We start from the raw sequence: 22592 nt of genomic DNA, 5'->3' as shown, positions 1-22592 counted from the left end.
GATTGATTATATAACCTACTGTTGGTCGGATTAGAACCAACCAAGGCATAACCATCGATGTACTATTACTACCCATACTAAATATAGGACCCATATAGTTTCCCCTACTTCTAGCTAGCGATGTGCGAAGAGCGGTTCCAAGTGGTCTACAGCCATATTGCCCATTGAGCGCGTCGCGGGACACAGCTGGCTAGTGATTGTTGCCGCGGCGGCCTCCGATTGGCTGAGCGCTGACGGTTGCGTGGCAACAATGCGTGCTCTCGGCCAATCACAGCGAGCTGGCCGAATCTGAGCCTCAATCTGCGGGGCGGAGTCAGTCGCTGCCGCGCCGCGGACCCGTGAGGTTCTGTGGTTTGTGTCCGCAATCTTGTGTGTTTGGATTTCTCTCGAGGTCTCTACTGGTATGAGTGCCTTTCCGTAGTTACTAGCTTTAAGGTAAGGTCAAGACTTTTTACTTTACATTTTGTCTACATAAAAACTTAGCTTATGGTTGGAACAAATGTTAAAAAATTTTATTTTTAAATAAGTAAAAGGCCAAGTAAACCTTTATTTTCTTTTTACGAAATACTGGCTTTAACTTGTTATTGGTAAATGGAGCCAAGAGTCGATGAGGTTGCCAAAATCATTATTAATTCGGAGTAATAACATATTTATTTATTTTGCTACTAACGGTCCAAACAAACCGATTTACAATTTTTTTATCAAACAATTCATTAGCCAAACATGCAATGGGACTGTCTTAGCTAATTAAATAATGATAGGCTACGTTAACTTGCAGATTAAATAACTCAAGTAAATGTACAAAGAAAAGAACAGACGGTGCAACCTAAAGTTGGATAGTTGTATAACAACAAATCGCAAAAAAGGGAGATATTCGTACAGAAATTAACAGAGTGTAGCATATTATATGTTGCAATGATCATTTGAATAAGTAGGGCCTATATGATAAAAGGTAATCGCACGGAGAGCATTTTCATCCTTTAGCTGAGAAATATTAGTCAGTATTTTTTTTACAAAGATCAACTTTCGTCTGTAGGCTGTACTTGTTTCTCCAATGATCATTTAAAACAATTAATATAATTAATTTAGTTCCAAAATTCCTTGTAGTATAGGAGACAAATAGATGGGATTGGTTGTTTTCCATGATGCAATTTATGTCACTGAAGCAGTAAGTGTTGCAGCCATATGTTCACAGTTTTAATTGCTGCGTTTTAATCAGATAGCAACCTAACCCATCAAGATTTTTACATTTTATTTAACAGTTTTTTAAAATGATACTCTAAAACTACTAAAAATGTATTGTACATTATGGTTTACGATACTATTCGAATTTATGTTTATACTACTGCTGAAAATCATGACTTTGTTACAACAATCAACTTCATATTAGTAGTATATTTTACAGAAGTAAATTTGTGCATTGTATACAGCTTTCTACTTAATAATTTAGTTAACATTGTTAAAGACGTTATAGGGCTGGATTCATAATTTAGTCAATTCAAATATTTATTTAATTATTCATTTCAACGGCGATCGCCATTTATAATGCTACCAATTGTTTTAACAACGCTTAGATTATTCTGTTCATTACTACACTTCAATACAACTTGTGAATATTTTGTAATTTTTACCATCCACACGGTGTTTGTGCAATACGTTGGCAGTTGGCATGTTGTAAACATAAATTAAAGTATGTCTGTGTGATAATTAAAACCGTACTATTTGCTATCAAGCCGCCAATTCACTATAAACTTAATTACAGTGTGCTTAGTGCCTACCTTTGTTTAAACCTGACTATCAGAAGTGAGTGGAAATAAAATTTAAAGTTACCCTATATAATTTTTTTTAAGAATTCCATCACTAATTTTACAAAAGTGCACATCTTGTGTTCATTACTAAATTTATTAGAGTTTTGAAATCAGAAATCTTTATTGTCATATTACTATTTTATTTATTGATCAAATTGTTTTTTATTACCAGACAATGTAATAAAAATCTAAACTAAACTGTTGATACAAAAATGCAGTAAATAATTTTACATAAATTTTACAACTAATAACAAAATATCAAAGCTTATTGAGCTACTGTCGTCCTATATTTCATTTACGTATAGATACGTCCTAAAAATCGATTTTTGGATCTTGAACGTTTTTATTATTTATGATTATTTAATTATAGATTTTGCTAAAATAGCACTGAAAGACTCGCTAAAACCGCCAATCTTAAAGTTATCAGAAAGTCTGAATTTAGAACAATTTCCCAACAACTTATGTGATTTGTTTTGTAAGGTTAACACCTCAATTGACATTATAAGTAACATTTTATGTGCTTTTGATTTGTAACTGAAAAAAAAATTAAATAGCTTTAGACGGTAATCCGATTTTCAAATGAGGATTAAGCTATTACGGTAGGTCTTGTAGCATTACTTAAACCCGGGACCGATTTACTAATTCGTTTTGATATCCCCAAAGGCCAAGAACACTGTTCGTTGAAATTAATGTATACATATTTGACCGTCAGTGTATGTTGGCTTTAAAAATAAACATACATATTTGTTTTTTATCTGTGACTTATAAATAAATAAAAAACTTTCTGTATTAATAATTTGAAAAAATTGGCGCTTGTTTTGAATATTGCCTATGGCCATCATACTCCAATTTGCTACTGTGATCTCAGAAACGTTATATAATGAGAGATTCAGTGTATGTGATGTATCATTGAAAGATTAAATATTTTTCACATTGACACTTACATGGTTCGGATGTTCGTCGCAATCCCGACCAATCCCTAATGCAAAAATGATGTTGCCAACCTGTTAAAAAAAAACTTTAGTTGGAAAACGTTAATTTTTTATACATTTTCTTTTCTGATAGTGTACGCAGTGTTTAAAAATAGTTAATAAAACATAAAGTTCATTAAAATATTGGTGACGTTTTTTATTTTAAATTGAATACAATGTTATTATTTTTCCTGGGAAAAGTCAGAACTTTTTCATGGTTTGAAAATGGACCCAGCTGACCTCCATCGTTGTGCTAATGAACCACAGCTGATCTACTCAGCACTTATCTGTCACTGTATCCATTCAACACTCGTTGTTCACTAATAATACGCAACCTGATACGACAGCGTAGTGTGATTCTACATGTAATATAATATCCACTTTACAAGTTATATTTTACGTATAACTGTAATAATTTAAACTTAAAGTTTTTAAAACAAGCTGCGATTCCTGGGCAAAGTAGTAATTTCATGTTGTCAGCAGGCTGGGAAACCTTACAGCAACACGTGTCAGGTAATCTGTGCCGAGGTGTGGCAACACTGGTTGAGCACAGATTCAACTTGTGAAGCTTCGTAACTCCCCAGAAACAAAATGGACGACGTGTCCATTGACGAGCCCATGTAGAGTATTAATTATTCATATTTAGTGTCTTTTCTTATAGGAATACTCATTAATTTAACCGGAATATCTTATAGCTGCAACCGGCGTAAATTCTGGGTGACAAAAAAGAGCTCTTGCTAACCTAGGTTCCCAATTTTGTATTTTTTTTTCAAACAAATCTATTTATGAAAATATGGCATAATTTTTTGATGTTGCTAAGAATAAGAAATGATTTTGTAAAACTATGCACATCAAGCAAACAATATGTATATATAATTTTACATTGTGCTGCTTTGGTTTGAACAAACGTTTATAATATGGAAGTATGGATGTCAGTATGCTTGACTTTTTACTGACATTTTGCCTACCCAGCAGTAGAGCTAGCACAAGATTACGCCTTTTGATCGCGCTTTCCTAGACGAGTCATAAAAACATTTGTATGAATTCAAGTGATGTAACTTATGAGTGAACTTCTTTTTGATAAAAAAATCACGTTTAACTTTCAGGGGCATATTTAGAATCTACGAGGCCCCGGCGGCTCTCACCAAAGAGGACCCTCTGTATTCTGATTCATCGAAGGTCGGAACTTAGGATTTAGAATTGCTCCAACTCAATTAATTGACCTATTGTTTCCAGCAATATGATCGGCAAAAATACCTAGGAGACTAGTTAATAAATAAATTGTTTTTATAATAATATTAGGGGTCATACATAGGTCGGGCCATACATTTTTCATTTATTTCAGGTTGGATAAAAATGTTTACCTTCGGGCATAGGATCAAAGTTGGGTAGTTTTGGAAATAATTTATTTAAAATATATTAATTGGTGTAGGCTACTATAATCGGTTTATTCCAAATTGGTAATCACGGCCCAAATTGTAGGCCTCTTCTGCAGTCGTAGTAAAATAGTGAACATCATGCGCGATCGCGGAGATAACCTTTGTCTTCTGCGATCGCGGTGAAATCATGAATGTCTCATGTAGTTGCGGAAAACAGTGAACATCTTGCGCACACATCATTTGCGGAGACATCATCTTCGTCTCCTCCCATATTTACTTCCACCTTCCACCAAGGTCTCCTCCGATCACGGCGAAATCATGAAAGACTCCTGTAGCCACGGAGAAATAGTGAACATCTTGTGCGAGTGCGGAGACATCATCTTCGTCTCCTTCTATCATGACGAAATCGTGAAGATCGTCCGAGTTTGTGGGGACATAATATTTGACTACCGCGGTCGCTATAAAATCCTGGACATCTTCCACGATCACGCATGAATAGTGACAACTCCTATAATAGTGTATAGTGTAGATCTTTTGCGTTCGCGTGGATTTCATCAACGTCTTCCGCGATCGCGGCGAAACAGATTATAGGCGAAACAAATTTATCGGATTCAATTTATTCCTTTAAAGATAAATTAAACATTCCATATAGGCCTACATGATTATATTCATGTTTATGTTTTTTTAGCCAAATATAAAAGTATTAAATATTATTAGCAGTTAATGTGTTTTAATCGGTTGGAAAAAATAGTAAAATTTCTGCCAACAAAAATATACTCTGAAGTGAACCCTGAAGGGAACGTGTAAACATATTCCCTTATGGGTGTTTCAGATCAAACCATTTCAGATAGCAGCCTTTTAGCGTATTAAATAATACAGTAGAATTTTCCGAGTGTTAATTTCATTTGTATGAACATACGAGCCTATTCATATGACAAACGGTTGAAGTGCTTGCCTTCAAACATGAAGGTCGCTGGTTCGATCCTAAGTTGAGTCCATACTGGACTTAAACTGCTTTTGCTATCGGGCTATTAATCAACGACACTGTCAAAAAATTACAACTTTAGATAGTAACAAGGCTAGGTTTTTGGCCATTCCGTTACTAAATAACTAAGCTAAGAACAACAAACTGAAATTTCAAACTATATGTTCTATATCAGTATAATTGACTTCTACGACAACCAACCACTAAAATTCATGACCTTACACATCACACCAGCTATTTATTGCAACTGCCATCACGATCATTTTAATGGATTTACAAAAGAGCGATTTGATCTTCGTGCAATTATGGAATCTTATGTTTATATATTGAAACCAATTTCGACACACTTATTTGGTAAAGGAGTTAGCACTCTTCTTTTTTCGCAGTGTAGAAGACATTTTAAGATGCCTATAGTGATTTTTATAATGATCATTGGTTTTTTAGATTTTGTAGCCAAGAACATGGTGTTTTGGTTAGTTTTATGTGAAATGTTTATCGACGTTATTATGGAGTTTGGAATTTTAAATATAAAGATATTTGAGTTACGACTTAACAATTGGAATATTTGTATTTTTCTGATAGAACCAGAGCGAATTTAGGTGCGAATGATGTTTCTAAGGCCGACATACGCACAACTAGGCCTATGTTACCCTAGAGGGCCTCTGAGTAATTGATAATAGAATTTGAATTGAATCGAAACAGTCGAAAGTCTAAACCAAGGCCAAGGTTCTGGTTTAACTAGAGATTTATTCTTGTCCGAAATGCTTGGAATTCCTACAATACTCCCTATATTTGTGTGAGTAATTAAATTAATGGTACATGCTTAATGTATGTTGGAGATTTCATCCGTTATTGTTGACTGTGGTTAATTCCTATGTAGAATACGAAGTTGTGTGTTAGGTTAGGTCACCGCTTTGTTTAGTTGTGAGTCGAGGTACTTACCTGTAAAGTTGGTAGTTGCTGGTTTGGTAAAATTATAGTTTAAAATGCCTACGTTCTTTGAAACATACAAAACAGCCCATTTCACTCCCAAGCCGTATTTAATTTCCCAGTAGATATTGGCCTACAATGTAGATCTGTGCGTTGGGTATGATTCACTTTTATCATCAACCGTTGATGAGGTCAGATTCTCACTCCTGATTTCTCATAGTATATTTCATCGTTATGGCCCAAAGTGTCTCTTGGTAAATGAGCGATGGAAATACATGTTTACCATCAACATTGCACCATTAAATGAACGAATTATGTTACAAAAAGAAAATGGTTTTCATTTAATTTTAACCTCTCAAAACCACTTCTAGCTTGTTTTCAATTTAATTTGCTAATATAAGCAAGCAGCTTTTTAGTAAGTATTCAATCGTCTATTTTGATTTTGTAAATTATACCATCAATATTCAAGGTATTTACAACAAGACAATAATTAACTACAATAGATACATAATAATTACGATACATGCAATTGTTTTCAATCAAAATGTATAAATGAGTTGAAAACATCTGATTTTTACTCCCTATGGGCAGAAAACGCTTTTTACTCCACTGGAAGTAGGTCTAAAAATGCTATTTTAGACCTGCAACGTGTGTATAAAAACATTTGTTTTTGCTACCTAGGGCCGAAAATGAGGATTTGTCGGCTCAAGATAGTTCTAGAGTTGCAAAACCATTTCGGTCCGTGGTACAAACTTTTCACCACACTATACCCTAGTACCACTATTCACCACAATAATAATGCACACTGATAGTCGACACAACTACAACTTTAGTTATGTGGAGAAATAATTTGAGGAATCAGCAAAAATAATAATTAATAGTTGCTAGGCAGCGGTGACAGTAAAACAATTCTATTGCAATGCTATAGATACTGATTGTGTATTTAATATGCATTCATGTTTTAAGAAAGTAAGCGGGCAGCTGATTTTTTTATGGACGTAAAAACTTGCTCGGTCCCCAAATGACGATGACAGCTGGCGTGGCCAAAAAACGTAACTTTCAGCCACCAATTAACGTATGTAAAACAGCTAAAACATCATAGTGTGGTGAAAACTATATTTGTTTACATCACATATACAAAAAATGTTTCACCTTAAAAAAAATTGTGATAAATAGAAACATGTTCAACGATTTGCCTGGTGGGTTGCTTAAACAAAACAATTACGCAATTTATTTGCCATGCGTTCACACAACTGAGTGCAAACCGGCTGAAAAGTTGGAGACATTTTGCAATTACCTTTGAGACGATTCGATACATAGTCGATTTGTAGGAATGTCATTGTGTGTGAACACAGCTGTAATCACTGACAGCGAATCACTACCTAGTACATGACAGCTGCCTCTGATTTGATGAGAGTTGATTTGATTTGTGAACATCTGTATGGTCTGTAAGTGTGCAATCATTGATGGCACATGATGGAGCAGAGGTTCATTTGTGTGGGTTGCGGCTAGTTGAGTTGACAACAATATACTCTGTGGCTAGCCTCGAGTTGTATGTTTTCTGTGGCCTCGGCACTCAGTCAGTAAACATGTCTAGAAAACCAACAAGATCAGATCCTTCTCTACAACTCTTTTTGAAATATATTAAAGCTTATTTATCACTTCAGTTTAACGGGTTTTTAACAGCGATTATCTCTTCAACTGCCTTAACTCCAACTGAGCTGTTCTCTATAAAACTCCTGAACAATACACAGGTGGAAAGCAGATGATGGAAAGCTGGGTGGTTTTTTGTCTGATTTTAATCACAATGAGATTCGTGTACAAAGTCTGTATCTATTGAATCTACAATAGTCCCTAGTCAGTCGGTAGAGATGTTTTGCTGGCGCAGGTAATAGCTCTTCATTTTCAGCTTTAATACGTTGCAAATTTACTCATCAATACTTTAATGTTATCTCCGGCTTTAATCAAGTATATTTTTATATTATTTTTTCAAATCAAATAATTTATAGGTTTTTTTTTGTTATTTTAATTCATTTGCATCAACATGTTAAATTTTGTATTAATAATCAGACTAATTTACAGGGTTTTTGGCATTAATTGACTGTAAAATGTTAGTTATTGACTGTAAGTGTTTTTTCTTGTTAGTTTTTTTATTCTGTTCTCTATTTGACTCTTTTCAACTGGTTCTCCCCATTGACATATGTTTTCCATACTGTTAATCTCATGTGTTAATCTTATGTGTTGTCTTAGTGCATTTCCCCTTTTTAGATACTTCTGGCTCAATTTGACCAAAAAAATTTATTAAAATTAAAATTCATGGCCATAACTCTAAGTTACTAATACTACTCGTAAGTACTCATGCTAACTCATATACTAACTTATAACTCATATTTCTTCAAACGTTCTCAGAAGATGTTCTCACTAACATCTTCTCTGTTGTCGTTTCAAACTTGTTTCAAAAACTGTACTGGGAGACGCTCAGAAATAAAGGCATTTTTATTTATTTAATACATTTCATGCATATATTTTTGGTGCCACAATATATTCTTAATTCTTAATACTAATAAATTATCAATTATTTAAGATGGGGACGCCACTATGTGCGTACATCAGATGCAGTCTTACTCGAATACGAAAATCACACTCCCTTCACTGACATATCAGCACAGATTTTCACAGATTTTACCCCCTGTGGAGTCTTACGCAATTCTGAGTTGTTATGAGACTGTAATAAAACTCGTGCTATGTGACTTTTCGTATACCATAATGTGCCATTTTTGTGCTTTTTATAAGGGTGTGGACTTAGGATCCCTGTACGTTAACAGCTTGTTGTGTATTGCTTAGGTTTTACGACATTTTGCTGTTAGAATACTTTAGGTGCAAAGAGACTTCGGTGCTATGAGACTCCTTTGCTTGTTGCAGGACGGCGATGCCCCCACCAGTGACGGGCGACCCAGAGAGTGAGTCCGTCATTCAGAGAGCTTCCCCCACCTCTACTTCACCAGGGATGACTATTACCCCCTCCCCACCACACTCGGCGCCTGCCACCCCTCTAGTCCTGCCTTGGGGACAGCGCTCTGGTGAGAAGAACTTTCTACTTCCTTCCAAGCCTTTAGCATAATTTTATGTGTGTGTGTGTGTGTAAGTGTGGTTCTTTAATTTTGTACGTGTATGGCATTTTCAAGGATTTATAGAGCAGGCACACAAACGGGTTAAAGGATTAAGCAACAAATACTGCCAGTCCAAATTAACAGCGTTTGCTCCCTAGTTAACTAACACAGTTAATAACATAACTAATTTACTTCTGAATTTGTTTAGTGTGTGCTTAAAGTGTTAACAACTCTTTAGAAGTATTTTTAGAAAGTATTTATATCTGTTAAACAAAGCATAAGTGCTAAGTGATTTCGCTATAGCATTACTGTATTTTTCTATTTTCGTTCTTTAGCATGAACTCCACTTTATTTTAAATTTGCATCATATTCTGTCCTGTAGATGTACCAGTGCCTTATCTAGCCCCTACACTACCATTACCGTACTTCTGGCCATCCATTTTCGCGTCACCCTCCAGGCTGTACCTACCCCCATGGGCGTCAACCCTTCCAGAGGACCTCAGCCCCGACAGGGCGGGCTCCGACACAGGGTACACGCCCGAGAAAGCGAAGACAGGTCAGTGAAAGATCAAGATAACATATGTGTACAAAAAAAAAACAAGCCATCATACGTTCTAGTATGTCTCAACATACAACTCTTATAGAGTCCAGATTAGTATTTTACCCCGTCGCTAGTTAGACTGCATCATGTGTTGTACTTACTTTGAATAGGTACCCTTAGGCTGAGACTGGGTATCAGAGTTGAATCAAATTCAAATTCTTTCGTTTTGTTAGAAAAATAATTTATAACACATTTAGTACTAATTAGTTTAAGACTCAATTATTGTATTTGGCGATAGGTTAAATAATAATTATTATGTCAACAGTTACATTAAAGTAATTGTATGCAACTTCCGTATCTTCCATAAAATCTGTAGACAGTTTGTCGCTTAGCATTGTTTAAGAGCAAACTGTTACGTTGAATTGATTGGGGATGTAAAATACTGTGTGCATATTTGCATTCCACATAACGTAAACAATTGCATAACGTTAACTCTTATTCATTTAAACTCAAACTGTTTAAAATTGTTTCCAAGTACAACCCTCATATGCTGCCTTTTTATTATCATTTTACCATTGACTATGGATCACACTAAATTCAATTCTGTAACCGACTCCTGCTTGTCTGCAGATGAGGATATGCCCCTCAACCTGTGTATCAAGCCCCGCCGACCCCTGGAGATATGGTCACCGGCGACTCAGTGTGAAAAAGAGGAGACACCCCAGCCTCAGCAACCTGCGACCTCCACAGTATCTCCGGCCGAGAGGACATTTCAGGTACGAATAAAAATCATGGTGGCAGGAGTAACGGGTTAGATGTTGCAGTCCATTACTACTCGTACTAACTCTATTTACAGTCCATAGAAGTTAATAATACAATAGGTTATATTATTTACTTCGATGTTACAGCCTCTCTACTCTAGGTTTGCATGACTTTTAGTAATGATTGTAGCTAGTTTCCTTGAAATAAAACCAGGAAACTGAACGAAGAAACCCCAAGTCCGGACCCTTTTAAACCGTAAAACATTGTTTGGATTGAATAACAACATGTTAAATAAAATGCATATTTGAAGTATGAGTGATCTAGTAAATACAGCCTATTGAAGGAATGAAACTCTTCACTATTCAAAGGCATACTCACATTCAAGCCTCGATTTCGATTTTAATTCCATGAAGAATATTTATAGAAGTAGGCTCAATTAATTTAAAATCAGTTGCTCGCATATGAACATGTTTTTAAAGGGGTTCAATGCATATTTAAAACTGCTATTTTATTTGTTTCAATGCCAGTGAAATCTTTAAATATTGTAATATTACAATTAATTGGGAAAGCGGTCATACTTTGTGCTCCATTCAATTTTTCGTGGATATGTCAGGAGTTAAATTATTTAATGTTATATTCAGTGATATTCTGGAAGATCTAACTTATATATAATTTTTTATGCATTCTTCACCACTTAACCCCAGATGGGTCGGTTTGTTTTGGAAACACCCGCTGTGGTGGCAACCCCGCTTCAGAGCGGAACCTTCATGCTTTGACGCTTCGGTGAAATCCTCCTTCGAATCACCACCGATTGAAATGCTGAATGGCGAGACAAGTTGATTATGAGCTCCACCCCGCACTTATCAACCTACAGGGAATTATATCGATCCGGGGATATTTGTAAGGCTCGCTGACGACAGTTGTCATTGATTTGAATGGATTTCATCGTCCTTCGCGGAGAGATAATTGGGTTGAAATGATTCAGTTAAGGTTTTGTAAAGAGTAGAGGGTCGTACTATGTAATTTGATATATTGTATCTCGGTGTTTACAATAGGGTGGAAAATAGTCTTTACGTATAGCTTTTAGTGGGAAAGGATTTCTATAAATAGAAAAAACCCCACATGTAAAAACCTATAGTTTTTGTTTGTTTATCTTTTCGATCAGTAGCATACAGGGATACGTATAATCAGACCAAGATATTTTCATGTAGTTCAATAATTTCGTAATTAGCTGGATGTGAAACTAGTCCCTAGTAAAATCTAGTGGACTTAACTTTACTGCTCTAATCACTAGAACAACTTTAATGATAGACTAGACTTTAGGGAGTCGGTGGCTCAGTCGGTAGCGTCGCGGACTTCGGGCCCAAGGCAGCGATGTCGTGGGTTCGGATCCTGGTCACTGCCGATAACATTATATCAGTACAGTTCACCTTTGTACTGTACCGGCTCACTCCTTGCTTTGCTGCAAACGATCCACGCACGGGCGCTTAGTCTATGTGGACGGGCAAATGCAAGGTTAAAAGAGGCCGCCAACCTCTTTAAAAAAAAAAAAAAAAAACTTTAATTACCGATCATAAACAATACCTAACTACACCCACAAGCATAGAAAACTTTTGATAAAAGATTGCCGCGTACTGGAGGGCAAAGAAGTGTATAAAATACAAGGAATTGAATTGAAATATCGATAATCTTAACGTATAATTAACGTAATTTGTAATTTGTTCTAGTGCAAACAGTGTGGAAAAAAGTTCAAGAGATCGTCAACGTTGACAACACATCTGCTGATACACTCGGATACGCGGCCCTACCCTTGTCAGTTCTGTGGGAAGAGGTTCCACCAGAAGTCCGACATGAAGAAACACACCTACATACACACAGGTGAGTCTTGTATCATGTTGTATACACTTACACACATCTGCTGATACACTCGGATACGCGGCCCTACCCTTGTCAGTTCTGTGGGAAGAGGTTCCACCAGAAGTCCGACATGAAGAAACACACCTACATACACACAGGTGAGGGAAATGCATATTGAATAATAGTTAGAAAACAAAGTATTCGTCAAGACAAACTTTCACGTGTTTCCAATAAAGTACAATAAATTATAGAAGAACTGCGTGTTCTTGTAAGGACAAGTTAAAAAAATTATCGCAAATTGTAGACCAAGCTAGGATTAATAAGCAACGGGAATTGCCTAAGGCTTAAAGTATAAGCTTGGTCAAAGGCGGCCGGCGTGAATAATATAACGTGAACCAGGGCGTTTCCCGAGGTTTGGATGGTCAGACGACAATTGAATAAATCATGTCCGATTTCGTCAGGTGGTCTTCATCGAGAGTTCATTGCATGATCACATTTGTACGATATGCAGTGTGCTATTTACACCAAATTTTTTACAAAGTCTAATTTATAGCAACTTTTAGACCTGTTTTTTTGAGACTCTTCATTGTGAATGTTAATTTAAAGTTAATAATGGCTTTTCCATTTGGTAAGTGTTTTGACTACACCACGTAAGGAAACTCCCGAAACGTAGTGTAGTTGAAATACTTACTGATAGGAAAAGACCTTATCTTAAGATTCTTGGACCCTCTCTCCTCTGGTTGGACACAGGAATATAACTACAGCTCAGCATTAACAAATGTTGGCTTTCACATGAAACAACATTATGAACCAACTCCATTTAATATCTATCATTGTCTCTATAATGTCGGGTAATTGAGAGAACGGTACTAACGGTAGTCCAAATGAAAATGCCTTTTCAAATGACAAAGATAATTTTTATTTCTTAGTTTACAGTTTTCTTTCGCAACCAAAATTTGTTTCTCAACTGCACAGATTGTTTGGTATTTACTATGGTCAGTCTGGGTAGTATACCCATTAGGTCGCATTATCAAAGTTAAACCCCGATACCAATTACAAATAATCGGATCGATTTCGATCACCGCGGGACGTAGAGATTTCCCTAGGTAGGGACTACTAATGACATGTTACGACTCGCATGAGACCGTCCACCTGTCTTGGAATAATTAAAACAAATCGTCCTTTATTATTCACAACCTCCAGGCGTCTTCCTAATTCCCCTCCTCGGAGCTTGCATATTTGAGCGGTTGATTACAACGTTGTTCATTTGATTAGAACCTTTCAGAGCTTCCATTTCTCGATTTCAATATTTAGCTTCATTGATTGCATTGACACACTTTTCTGAAGGCCGTATGTGCATGCACGAGTAATGTTTTATGTAATTTAGCGTTTCCTAATTTTATTTTCTATTTGATGTACTCGAAGGCGAATTCTCTTTTCTTTTTAAGTGAAGTTAATTTTATTTTCTCTTTGAAGTACTTTAGGTAAAACTTTCAAGCATATAAAATATAAACCATTTTTTGCCATTTGACTCGTTATATACTTCATAGAGCGTTATCGTTTCAGCATACAATAATATCAAACTAGAAATTATTGTATTTAATAAGGTTTTACACATTTATACCTAATTTACAAATATTTTTTATTCAAGATTTAAAATACTATATCATTTATATACACGTACAAAATATTTTCACACATTTTAAATATTTTGAATTACCGGTAATTGAAATTAGATTAGAAAAAACTTCACATAATTTTATACTTTGCTCAAATAAACACAAGTAAGGTTAGGTTGTATTGATCAGTAATTCATCTCATAAGAATTACACATAACATTTTCTATAAATGTGCTAAATATTGGAGTTTGAATAAGAGAATAAGGACACTATTCTGTTTGGTTGTGACCATTTACCCTCACTACAAAGTGCAATAAGTCGATAAGCATATTACTGTCATCACTGTCCATTTTGGTACTAATGCTACAACAATAAGTTACAAATAGAAATCTATTTTTGCCGACCCCGTGAGAAAAACCGTGATTGAGCAGAGGTTAACACGAAGTTATCAAAATCATTTATCAGGGATCAGGACAAGTGATAAGGGAACAGTACAATCTAAACATCGCTGAATGAACACGCAAACCGGGGTAAACATATACGATAAAGCAGTGAAGTTAATTTTATATTGACAATAGTATTGGAGAAAACTTTCATCTAAACACCGGGGACGAAAACATACTTTAATGACAATTCGATAGAGCTTGTTAAACTGTTAATGGACATGTTATCGTTTAATTAGTTGTCTAGCTGACGAACGACTCGTTTACATGATCAAAAACTAAAAAAGTCTTATTTTGTGATCTTGAGGTTGCAGTTGAATCGATTTTCAATAGTTTTTTGTTTGGATGTACACAATTTACTTACTTATCCCTTAATTATTTATTGTTATTCTAAATAGGACATTTGTTATCTTACAAATCCCATGTAAATCGCTTGTAAAAAATCTATATTTATTCATATATGATTTATAACATATTTTACATATAAAATCTTTAATTACTACAACTGCAACCAGTTATTGAATGTCACACATTCAACTTGTTCGATAAACAGTCTTACAAACAATTTACCAGCGCAGGTGTAGCTCATAAACATAACAAACCGTATTGGCCGTTAAACCGGTGCGGATTATGGAGATTGGAGCGTTTTTACGGCTCTTTGAGAACGCAGGTAAGAGTGAAATGGGTCGGCAGTTTGTCGGCTCACTGTGTACACCTGCCACTAGGCACGCGTCTTTCATTACTGGCTTCCTGTACCTTCCACAGCTGTGATTATGTTGTTTTGACGGCGTGTGTTGCTTTTTGCCCCCCTTTTCGCTTCTTTCTATTGAATTCCTCTGCTCCTCCATCGTCCTACCCCTCTTCGCTTGATCCCTTTTAGGAAGTTGATTTTTTCTATTGAATTCTCCTGCATAACCACTAGGCCTTTGTTATTTAGATAACCTTTGTTTTCAACCATTTTTTACTGTTTCTTTCGACTTTCCAATTTTTTATTTCAATTTGTTGTAATTATTTTAGAGGTGTCTTCAGGATAGCCTATTTTAGAGGTACATTTTCCCCACAATAGTGTGGTGAAAATGAACCTCTAAAAACCCTGGGTGATATGCAGGTTTAATAAACCCTCTAAGCTTAGTGTCTAAGTGGTTGTAGTGTTCGCCTTACCATAACACATTTACTGGTTCGATTATGAGAAAGGTCAGACAGCTTTATGATGGTTTGAAACTTCGCCCATATGTCCTTGATTATTGGGACGTTAATAAAATATCCTGGATAAAGGTACGGGATATCTTAGTCAGTAACAAAGCTGCACAGATCATTGTACTACTTTCGTTTCGCCCTTTATCCATAAATTAGTTGAGGTGTGGACAGCTATCTTAATTGTAAAAAAATAAAAAGTAAACGTTACTCGTGAACGGAGTTAAGGTTGTGTAAGGGGAGTGGGTGATGGTGGGGGGGGGGGGTTCGATTAACTAAGTGATAATTACAATAATTGCCGTCGTGTCAAGTGATCGCGCCACTGTCCATCACTTGTTTGCTTTGCTCACCTCCGTAACCGAGCCAAGCTTCTAGTCTCTTACCTAGATTGGATTGGGTTTTGGTTGACGGATATGAATTAAACCTCTTGTTGTAAAGATTGATGAGTAATCGATAAAAATAATTTGTTAAGAACGTTGGTGTTTGTTTGCTGCGGATCATGAGGTGACATTTTATGGATTAGAGCTTTTCTGGAAATTACCTAATACTCAATTTTTTCGTGAACGTTTTAAAAAATGGTTCTGTCAAAAAATAATTTTACAAGCAGAATGTTGGTGTTTCAAAAACAGGGCGTTTTCGCACTCTTTATTCCTAGAGTATCGTGTCAGGGTGAGAAACATTCATAAAAGGATGACAACTTTGTATAAATCACCATTAATTTTCAATTTTCATTAAATTAAAACATTTAAATTTATTTCCATTTTGAATGTTAAATTCTAAACTCATTTACCTTCATTACCAACAATTCTTGTCGATTCATTAATATTGTGGCGAATTTCAACTGTATAAGTTTAATAACGAGATTTACAATATGTATGTGTGTAAACTTGGTAGTTGATTTAGGGTATTTTTCGTATTTGCAAAACGTTTTATACCCAGATAAAATGGAATTTTTGTTGTCTATGAATTCTATAAAGCAACGCGATCTACGTTAAAGCACCCTGTGTTCTTCATAAGAAGTTTTTTAAGTAAAACACTCTTCTTTGGGTGAGTTATTTATTTATCCAACAATGACAATTTATGAAAGTAGCTTATAATGATAGACCTGGACACACATTCCGACGCTGCCGACTGGAATCGATCCTTAAAATGACCTGAGGAAATATACTATGGAGTATGGAATTACTCTCTACCGGTAGGCTACACGACAAACTTTTATTATTTTTTCGGACTAAATTTGTGTTAACACGACCTTTGTAGTTCTGGACCTTTGTACTTCTTTCTTTACATTTCTAGGTCTAAGATATTTGAGAACCGTTTGTTTAAACCAGAAACTTCACAAAATCAAATCCTAATAATCCGGCTTTCTGTATAGGAACACTATTATCTACCATTAAAAAACTTATACGGAACTCTAATTTAGTTGTTTTAGAAGAGTTTTGAGTAAATATAAATTAAAAGCATAACATAAAAATTGTATGTGTCCGTAGGACGACAGCTCGAGTAACTATAGGAACAATATAGTTTAGGGATGTATTTTGATCAAATTTGGCAAATTTTTTTATTCATACATTTTAATTAGGCCTATTAACATTTCTAGAAAATAATCCAATTTATTACTTTCCCTGAAGCAGCAAACCTAACTACTCATTAGAATTAATGTTATTTAAAAATATAATAAATTTGAAAATTTTTAGGAAATATTTTATTGAAAATCAAACCAGAAAAATCGAATTCGCTAGGATGCTGGTTTGCTGCGACGGGTGTACTAAAATTGGTTAAAAATGTTAATATGGGAATGGAACGTACGTAGAGGTCTATCCATAGAGAAACAGTACATACACAACCTCATTACCTTAGTCATACGTTTTCTAGCAGACCTATCAACCCCCCCCCCCTCCACCTTGCTGTCTCAAAGGAGTCGTTATGATTGGTCGAAGCATGATTCATAAGAGATCGCGCTAAAGGAGACATCTCACGACAAATCTGATGCACTCCGCTGGGAGAGGGAGGAATATACATTACGTAATTGGTGCATTAACTTAGTTCAGACGGTGATAAGTAATAATTACTAATTACTATCGATTGGTAACCGTGTTGCAAACCAACAAGATCGTCTTCCTTAAACAAATAATACTGTACAGTAAGAGATTCGTAATCATGATCTGAAAAATTGTGTTAATTGAATTGTGTATATATTTATAGTCTTTAAGCCTACGGAAGGATAAGAAAAAAATCCTGAAATTTTGTGTATTGTCTTATGTTGTTTTAACGTTACGTTCATGTGTTCTCCTTAATAACATAATTCTCAGACTAAGAATACACTACAAAGAGGGAAACTTATAGTCCCATTTAGGTGTAGTTTTTTTTACGATGATGATTCTATTAGTTTGAAAATAAACTCAAACAAATCTCTGACAAAACTTTTTTATACAACGGATTTTGATCCAAGCCATAGATCGAAAACTGTGTAACAGCTTCTGTTAGATTAATTATCTTAATATGGAAATATAAGGTAGACAATATAATGTTTACACTCAGTAATGAGTAATGTTATTCGTAAGTTCAATTGAATTCTTAAAACAACAAACCTAATATGAGAATGACTTAAATAGGTACATTTGACATTTAATTACTAAAAGGAATCCAACCATTGAACATTTTAGGTAGGTATCTTCGAGTCTTTGGATGTGATATCAAAAGCTATTTTCTCTTTACAAGCTTACCTAACACACTATAATTTTAAATTGCTATAATTGTGAAATATATAGCAAATCAATGTATCCAAAGGTTTGTTAGGATTTACCCTACTCACCTTGTCTATATCATTACCACCCGCATACATGACCTTGGAAGGCAGCCCTCATATCTCTTATCAGTGGTCAAGGTCGACTTCCGTATTGTATTGTGTTCCGTACTGTTGACAGTATAGAGGCTGCGTTTTGTGGTTCCCAAATTAAGTGGTACCTAAAATTCCGTGGCGATTTCACTACATCCACCTAAACCGTGAAGAACTTTCTCTGTCAGGGAAATCTATGTTAAAAGCAATACATAAATTTGAAACTTATTTATTTGGTTTTTTTTTCAGGCGAGAAGCCCCACAAGTGTGTTGTATGTGGCAAGGCTTTCAGTCAATCCTCCAACCTCATCACGCATATGCGCAAACACACAGGATACAAGCCCTTCTCCTGTGGCTTATGCGAGAAGGCGTTCCAGAGGAAGGTAACTATCACCATAGAACAAACAGAAACTCTTATAGATTTATCATGGGGTCAGCTGAAGTGCTGACAATTTAAGGTATCTTCCTGATCGGTATATGTTTCAAAGTTCAGTAAGAGTTTGGAATCTTTTTCTTCGGGAGATGACCGACTTATTTGGATTAGTTGCACTTGGAAATTACTCGGACCTTCTTCTGAATTTCTAGAAAGGACTCTTAAGAACAGTCGTTTAAGATGCACTTAACATTTATCCGCTTTGGGGAAAGCTACAATTTAACAGAATTTAAAAGTTAAATTGTAGCTTCTCCTGAATGCGGATTTTTTCAACGCATCTAATACGAATTTTCACCAGTTTCTGCTCACAATGAATTTCTCTTTAAGCACATTTTACAAATCCTTTCGTGAAATTTAGGAGAAGGTCCAAATAATCTTAACAAGCATTTCAGCCAATATGTTTTGCACTAAATAGAGCTAACATTCTGGCTATCCCTAGGTGGACCTTCGCAGACACCGGGAGAGTCAACACCCTGGGTATCCTCCCCAGCAGACCCTAGTCTCCAGCAGCAGTCAGTCACCGGTCCATCAGGAGGTCAAGATAGAACCTGTCAACTTACCTGCCAGAGCACAACAGTACTTCTGTACCTCCTAGTAGGGATTTCACTCTTAAAAGTATCTGTAAGGAACCATTTTCCCTTATTCTGTACCGTCGGAAGATTAAATAGGAGATCGGAGGGACTCTGAAAAGTATTTTTCAGAAACTCTTTTCCTGTGTATCGTCATCAATACTTCTGTACCTCCTAAGAGAAGATGGAGGGAAAGTACCTGGGTGGAACTCTTTACCACATTTTGTACGTTCTACTGGAAGATGGAAGTAAAAGATTGCAAGGACTTTGAAAGCATATAGGAACTATTTTCTTTCCTCTGTACCTCAAGTAGAAGATGGAAAAGGAGATTACAACTGCTTTGAAAAGTATTTATAAGGAGCTGTTTTCTTTCTTCTGTACATCCAGTAGAAGATTGAAAAGGAGAGTGCAAAGACTTTAAAAAGTACTTATTAGGGACTAATTTCCTTCTGTATTGTCATCATGTCGAAACTAGTTATTTGTTCCTTATTTAATAATCTCACAACTGTTATGAACTTTTAAAGTTCCATTTGATGTTTCATACGTTGGAAATTGACTGTGACGAGTCATTCAGTGTTTTAAGTGTTTACCAAACCTTTATTGAACGAATTTAAACCCTACGAAAATTAAAGTGTCTCAAAGTACCGCTATACTTGTAATGAACTTAAAAGTTTAATTGTAATCCAACATCCTGATTACTCAAAATAGTGAAACAAATTTGTTAACAGAATCACTTATAGCCTCTACACGTGTATTTGTTACCTGTAAAAAAACAACAGTTATGTAAAAACCGTGAATTTAGTGTGCATTCCGTTTTATAGTTAAGAAATGTAATATCCGTGTAGTTCGTCAGTTACCTTTGAATAGTTGAAGTCTGGATAAGTTGTTAAATTTACTTATTTATATTAAACGTGCATTAAGTAAAATCCTTAAAGGATTCTAAGATTTTGCTTTAAATATGCCATTGTTGACTAACAATACTAGCTTTATTTTTTGAGCAGTTACTTGGTAAACGCTTATAATTTTACTTATAAAATATTAATTAAAAGTCCGTCCATGTGTGGCCTATGACCAAAGCTCAATGAGTTTCCTAAAGTCGAACTTGTTTAGATTGTGGCTAATGTTAAGCATTCACTGCCTAAAATCTTAAAATAACTCGACTGTAGATAGTTGCCATACTGTTAAGTTAGGTGTATAACAATGTCTAGTCCAAACTATCACAACTAGTTGTTGACTAGTCGGAGAGCTTGGGGTCAGTTTAAATAAATAAAAAAGTTTCGTGATAAATATAACTACTCAAGATAAATGTGCACTAATTGACTTTTGATTTTTTATTTTGTACTTGGGTGAGTTTTTTCTCTTGAAGATTGCTTCATATGTCTTTAAAATATTTCATTCTTCCTAAATTGAGTTTATTACGTTTCAATTTAGTTCTAAATTGAGTTATCTCCCCAAATTGGAAAGTTCTTTACGCCACACTACATTATTTTGACGAACTTCCCACGCAAGGATTTAGTCCAGAAAACAGCTGTTTGCCGCCAGCTTATTCAAATGGGGTTTCATTGCGTAATACTGTTCTGCAATGAGTTTTACCGGACACCAATCAGCTGATTATACTGTATTTGCGTGGCAATGATTTGGTTATAAACAAAAACATAACCTCTCTTAGAGGTTATGACTAGTAATGTTTAGTCCTTTAGTTGGTGGAAATATATAAGGATTTGTACGAATTAAGTAGTATGGCGTAAACTATCGTACGTAATTCGTCCAAAATGTGTGTACCGGACTCGTATGGTAATCCCGTACTCGACTTCGTCTCGCACGGGAACGACCACACTCGTCCGGTAAACACTTATTTTCAGGACTAGTAACGTAATATACTATTTCACAATTTATTTGACGTCCTCTTACCAACATTGTAATTTTAAAATAACGGGTTGAAATTAATTCAATTTTATTTGTATTGACAATGTATCAATTAATTGCAATTTATCTTTTTCAGTGTAATATATGTATGTAATGCTCGGACATGTAAATTTGCACGGTTCCGGGTTTATCTTCACCAAAAAACAGGCCTCAGGCTATAAAGCAGCTACAAACCAAAGAAGTTGTAAACTGAATTGTATATCGTTAAATTTGTATAGTTAAATTCATTATATATGTACAGATAAAGACTGCACGGATAGAAATATTATACAGCTCAAATGCTCACTAGTCACTGTTTAATGTTGGATCATTAAAAAAGATCAAAATTTCCAAATTTATTTTGATATTTAAGTTAATCTAACGTCACAACGAAACAAATCCTATTAAATCCATTTCCATAACTTCCAACCATCAAAACTGTCTACAGGTAAAAGGTGGTTGTTGATTGTGGCAAAGTAAACTTTGAGATGATTAGTTCCTGGAACTTTTGTAGTCTAACGTTTTATTACATCTAAATTCCTACTATTCAAAGTAACTGTGTTCAGTTTTCGATCGTGCAGTCTTTATTAAATCGGATATATTGTTGAAACAAACCCTTCTAAAAGGTGCTAAATATAGTTTAGATAAAAATGGTAATATTGATTTTGTAGCTTGGAGACCAGTAGAAGCCATGGCTAGTTTGTTCACTTGTTGTATTATACAATGTTTGTACTGAAAGTATTATAGTGTTTTGTATAAAGACAATAAATCGTATAAAGTTTCTTCGTTGTGATTTCTACCCGTAGAGTTGTAGTTTAATTGAGCATACATTTCAACAAAAAAATTGCGTATTTCACAAAAGAAAATAATATGATGAACTGTGTGGAAACAACGTGCAAAACTGTAAAAAAGTATTTTTTAAATTGTTTTAATTTGTATACATCTAAATTGTTTTCATTGTTCGTAATACATATTTTGAGATTCATATAAAATGTATTACGCTTGAACATATCTGTTACGTTTCTGTAAGTAATTCAATGAGGAGCGATATAACTGAGGTCCATTTGGAATTAAAACTTTACAAAGGTGTTTCCATAGCAAATTATATTTAACAATTTAGTTGTGTATCAGCTGACTTCTCTCTGAAATTTAGGCAGATACAGAGCTACTGTATATATACAGGGTGACAATTAAGTCTTAGGACGACTTTATAACTTTTAAACGACAAACGATATCACAACCACATT

At 35.1% G+C, this 22592-nt stretch overlaps 1 protein-coding gene across 1 annotated transcript; it reads left to right on the top strand.

Moving 5' to 3' along the window:
• The first annotated feature begins 329 nt into the window (after nucleotides 1-329).
• Nucleotides 330-20808, top strand: LOC129001429 (zinc finger protein Gfi-1b-like). Its single transcript, XM_054428688.1, has 7 exons — nucleotides 330-435; nucleotides 8996-9153; nucleotides 9566-9739; nucleotides 10355-10500; nucleotides 12214-12364; nucleotides 18688-18821; nucleotides 19311-20808. The coding sequence occupies exons 2-7, from the start codon at nucleotides 9003-9005 to the stop codon at nucleotides 19464-19466; spliced, it is 912 nt and encodes a 303-aa protein (XP_054284663.1). The 5' UTR covers nucleotides 330-435; nucleotides 8996-9002; the 3' UTR covers nucleotides 19467-20808.
• Nucleotides 20809-22592: the final 1784 nt, after the last annotated feature.

The sequence above is a fragment of the Macrosteles quadrilineatus genome, unplaced genomic scaffold (assembly GCF_028750875.1).
Source record: "Macrosteles quadrilineatus isolate MER2022 unplaced genomic scaffold, UCM_ALF_1.0 Scaffold_8__2_contigs__length_117827958, whole genome shotgun sequence".
Classification (NCBI taxonomy): Eukaryota; Metazoa; Arthropoda; class Insecta; order Hemiptera; family Cicadellidae; genus Macrosteles; species Macrosteles quadrilineatus.
This window is presented reverse-complemented; position numbering and strand designations above follow the sequence as displayed.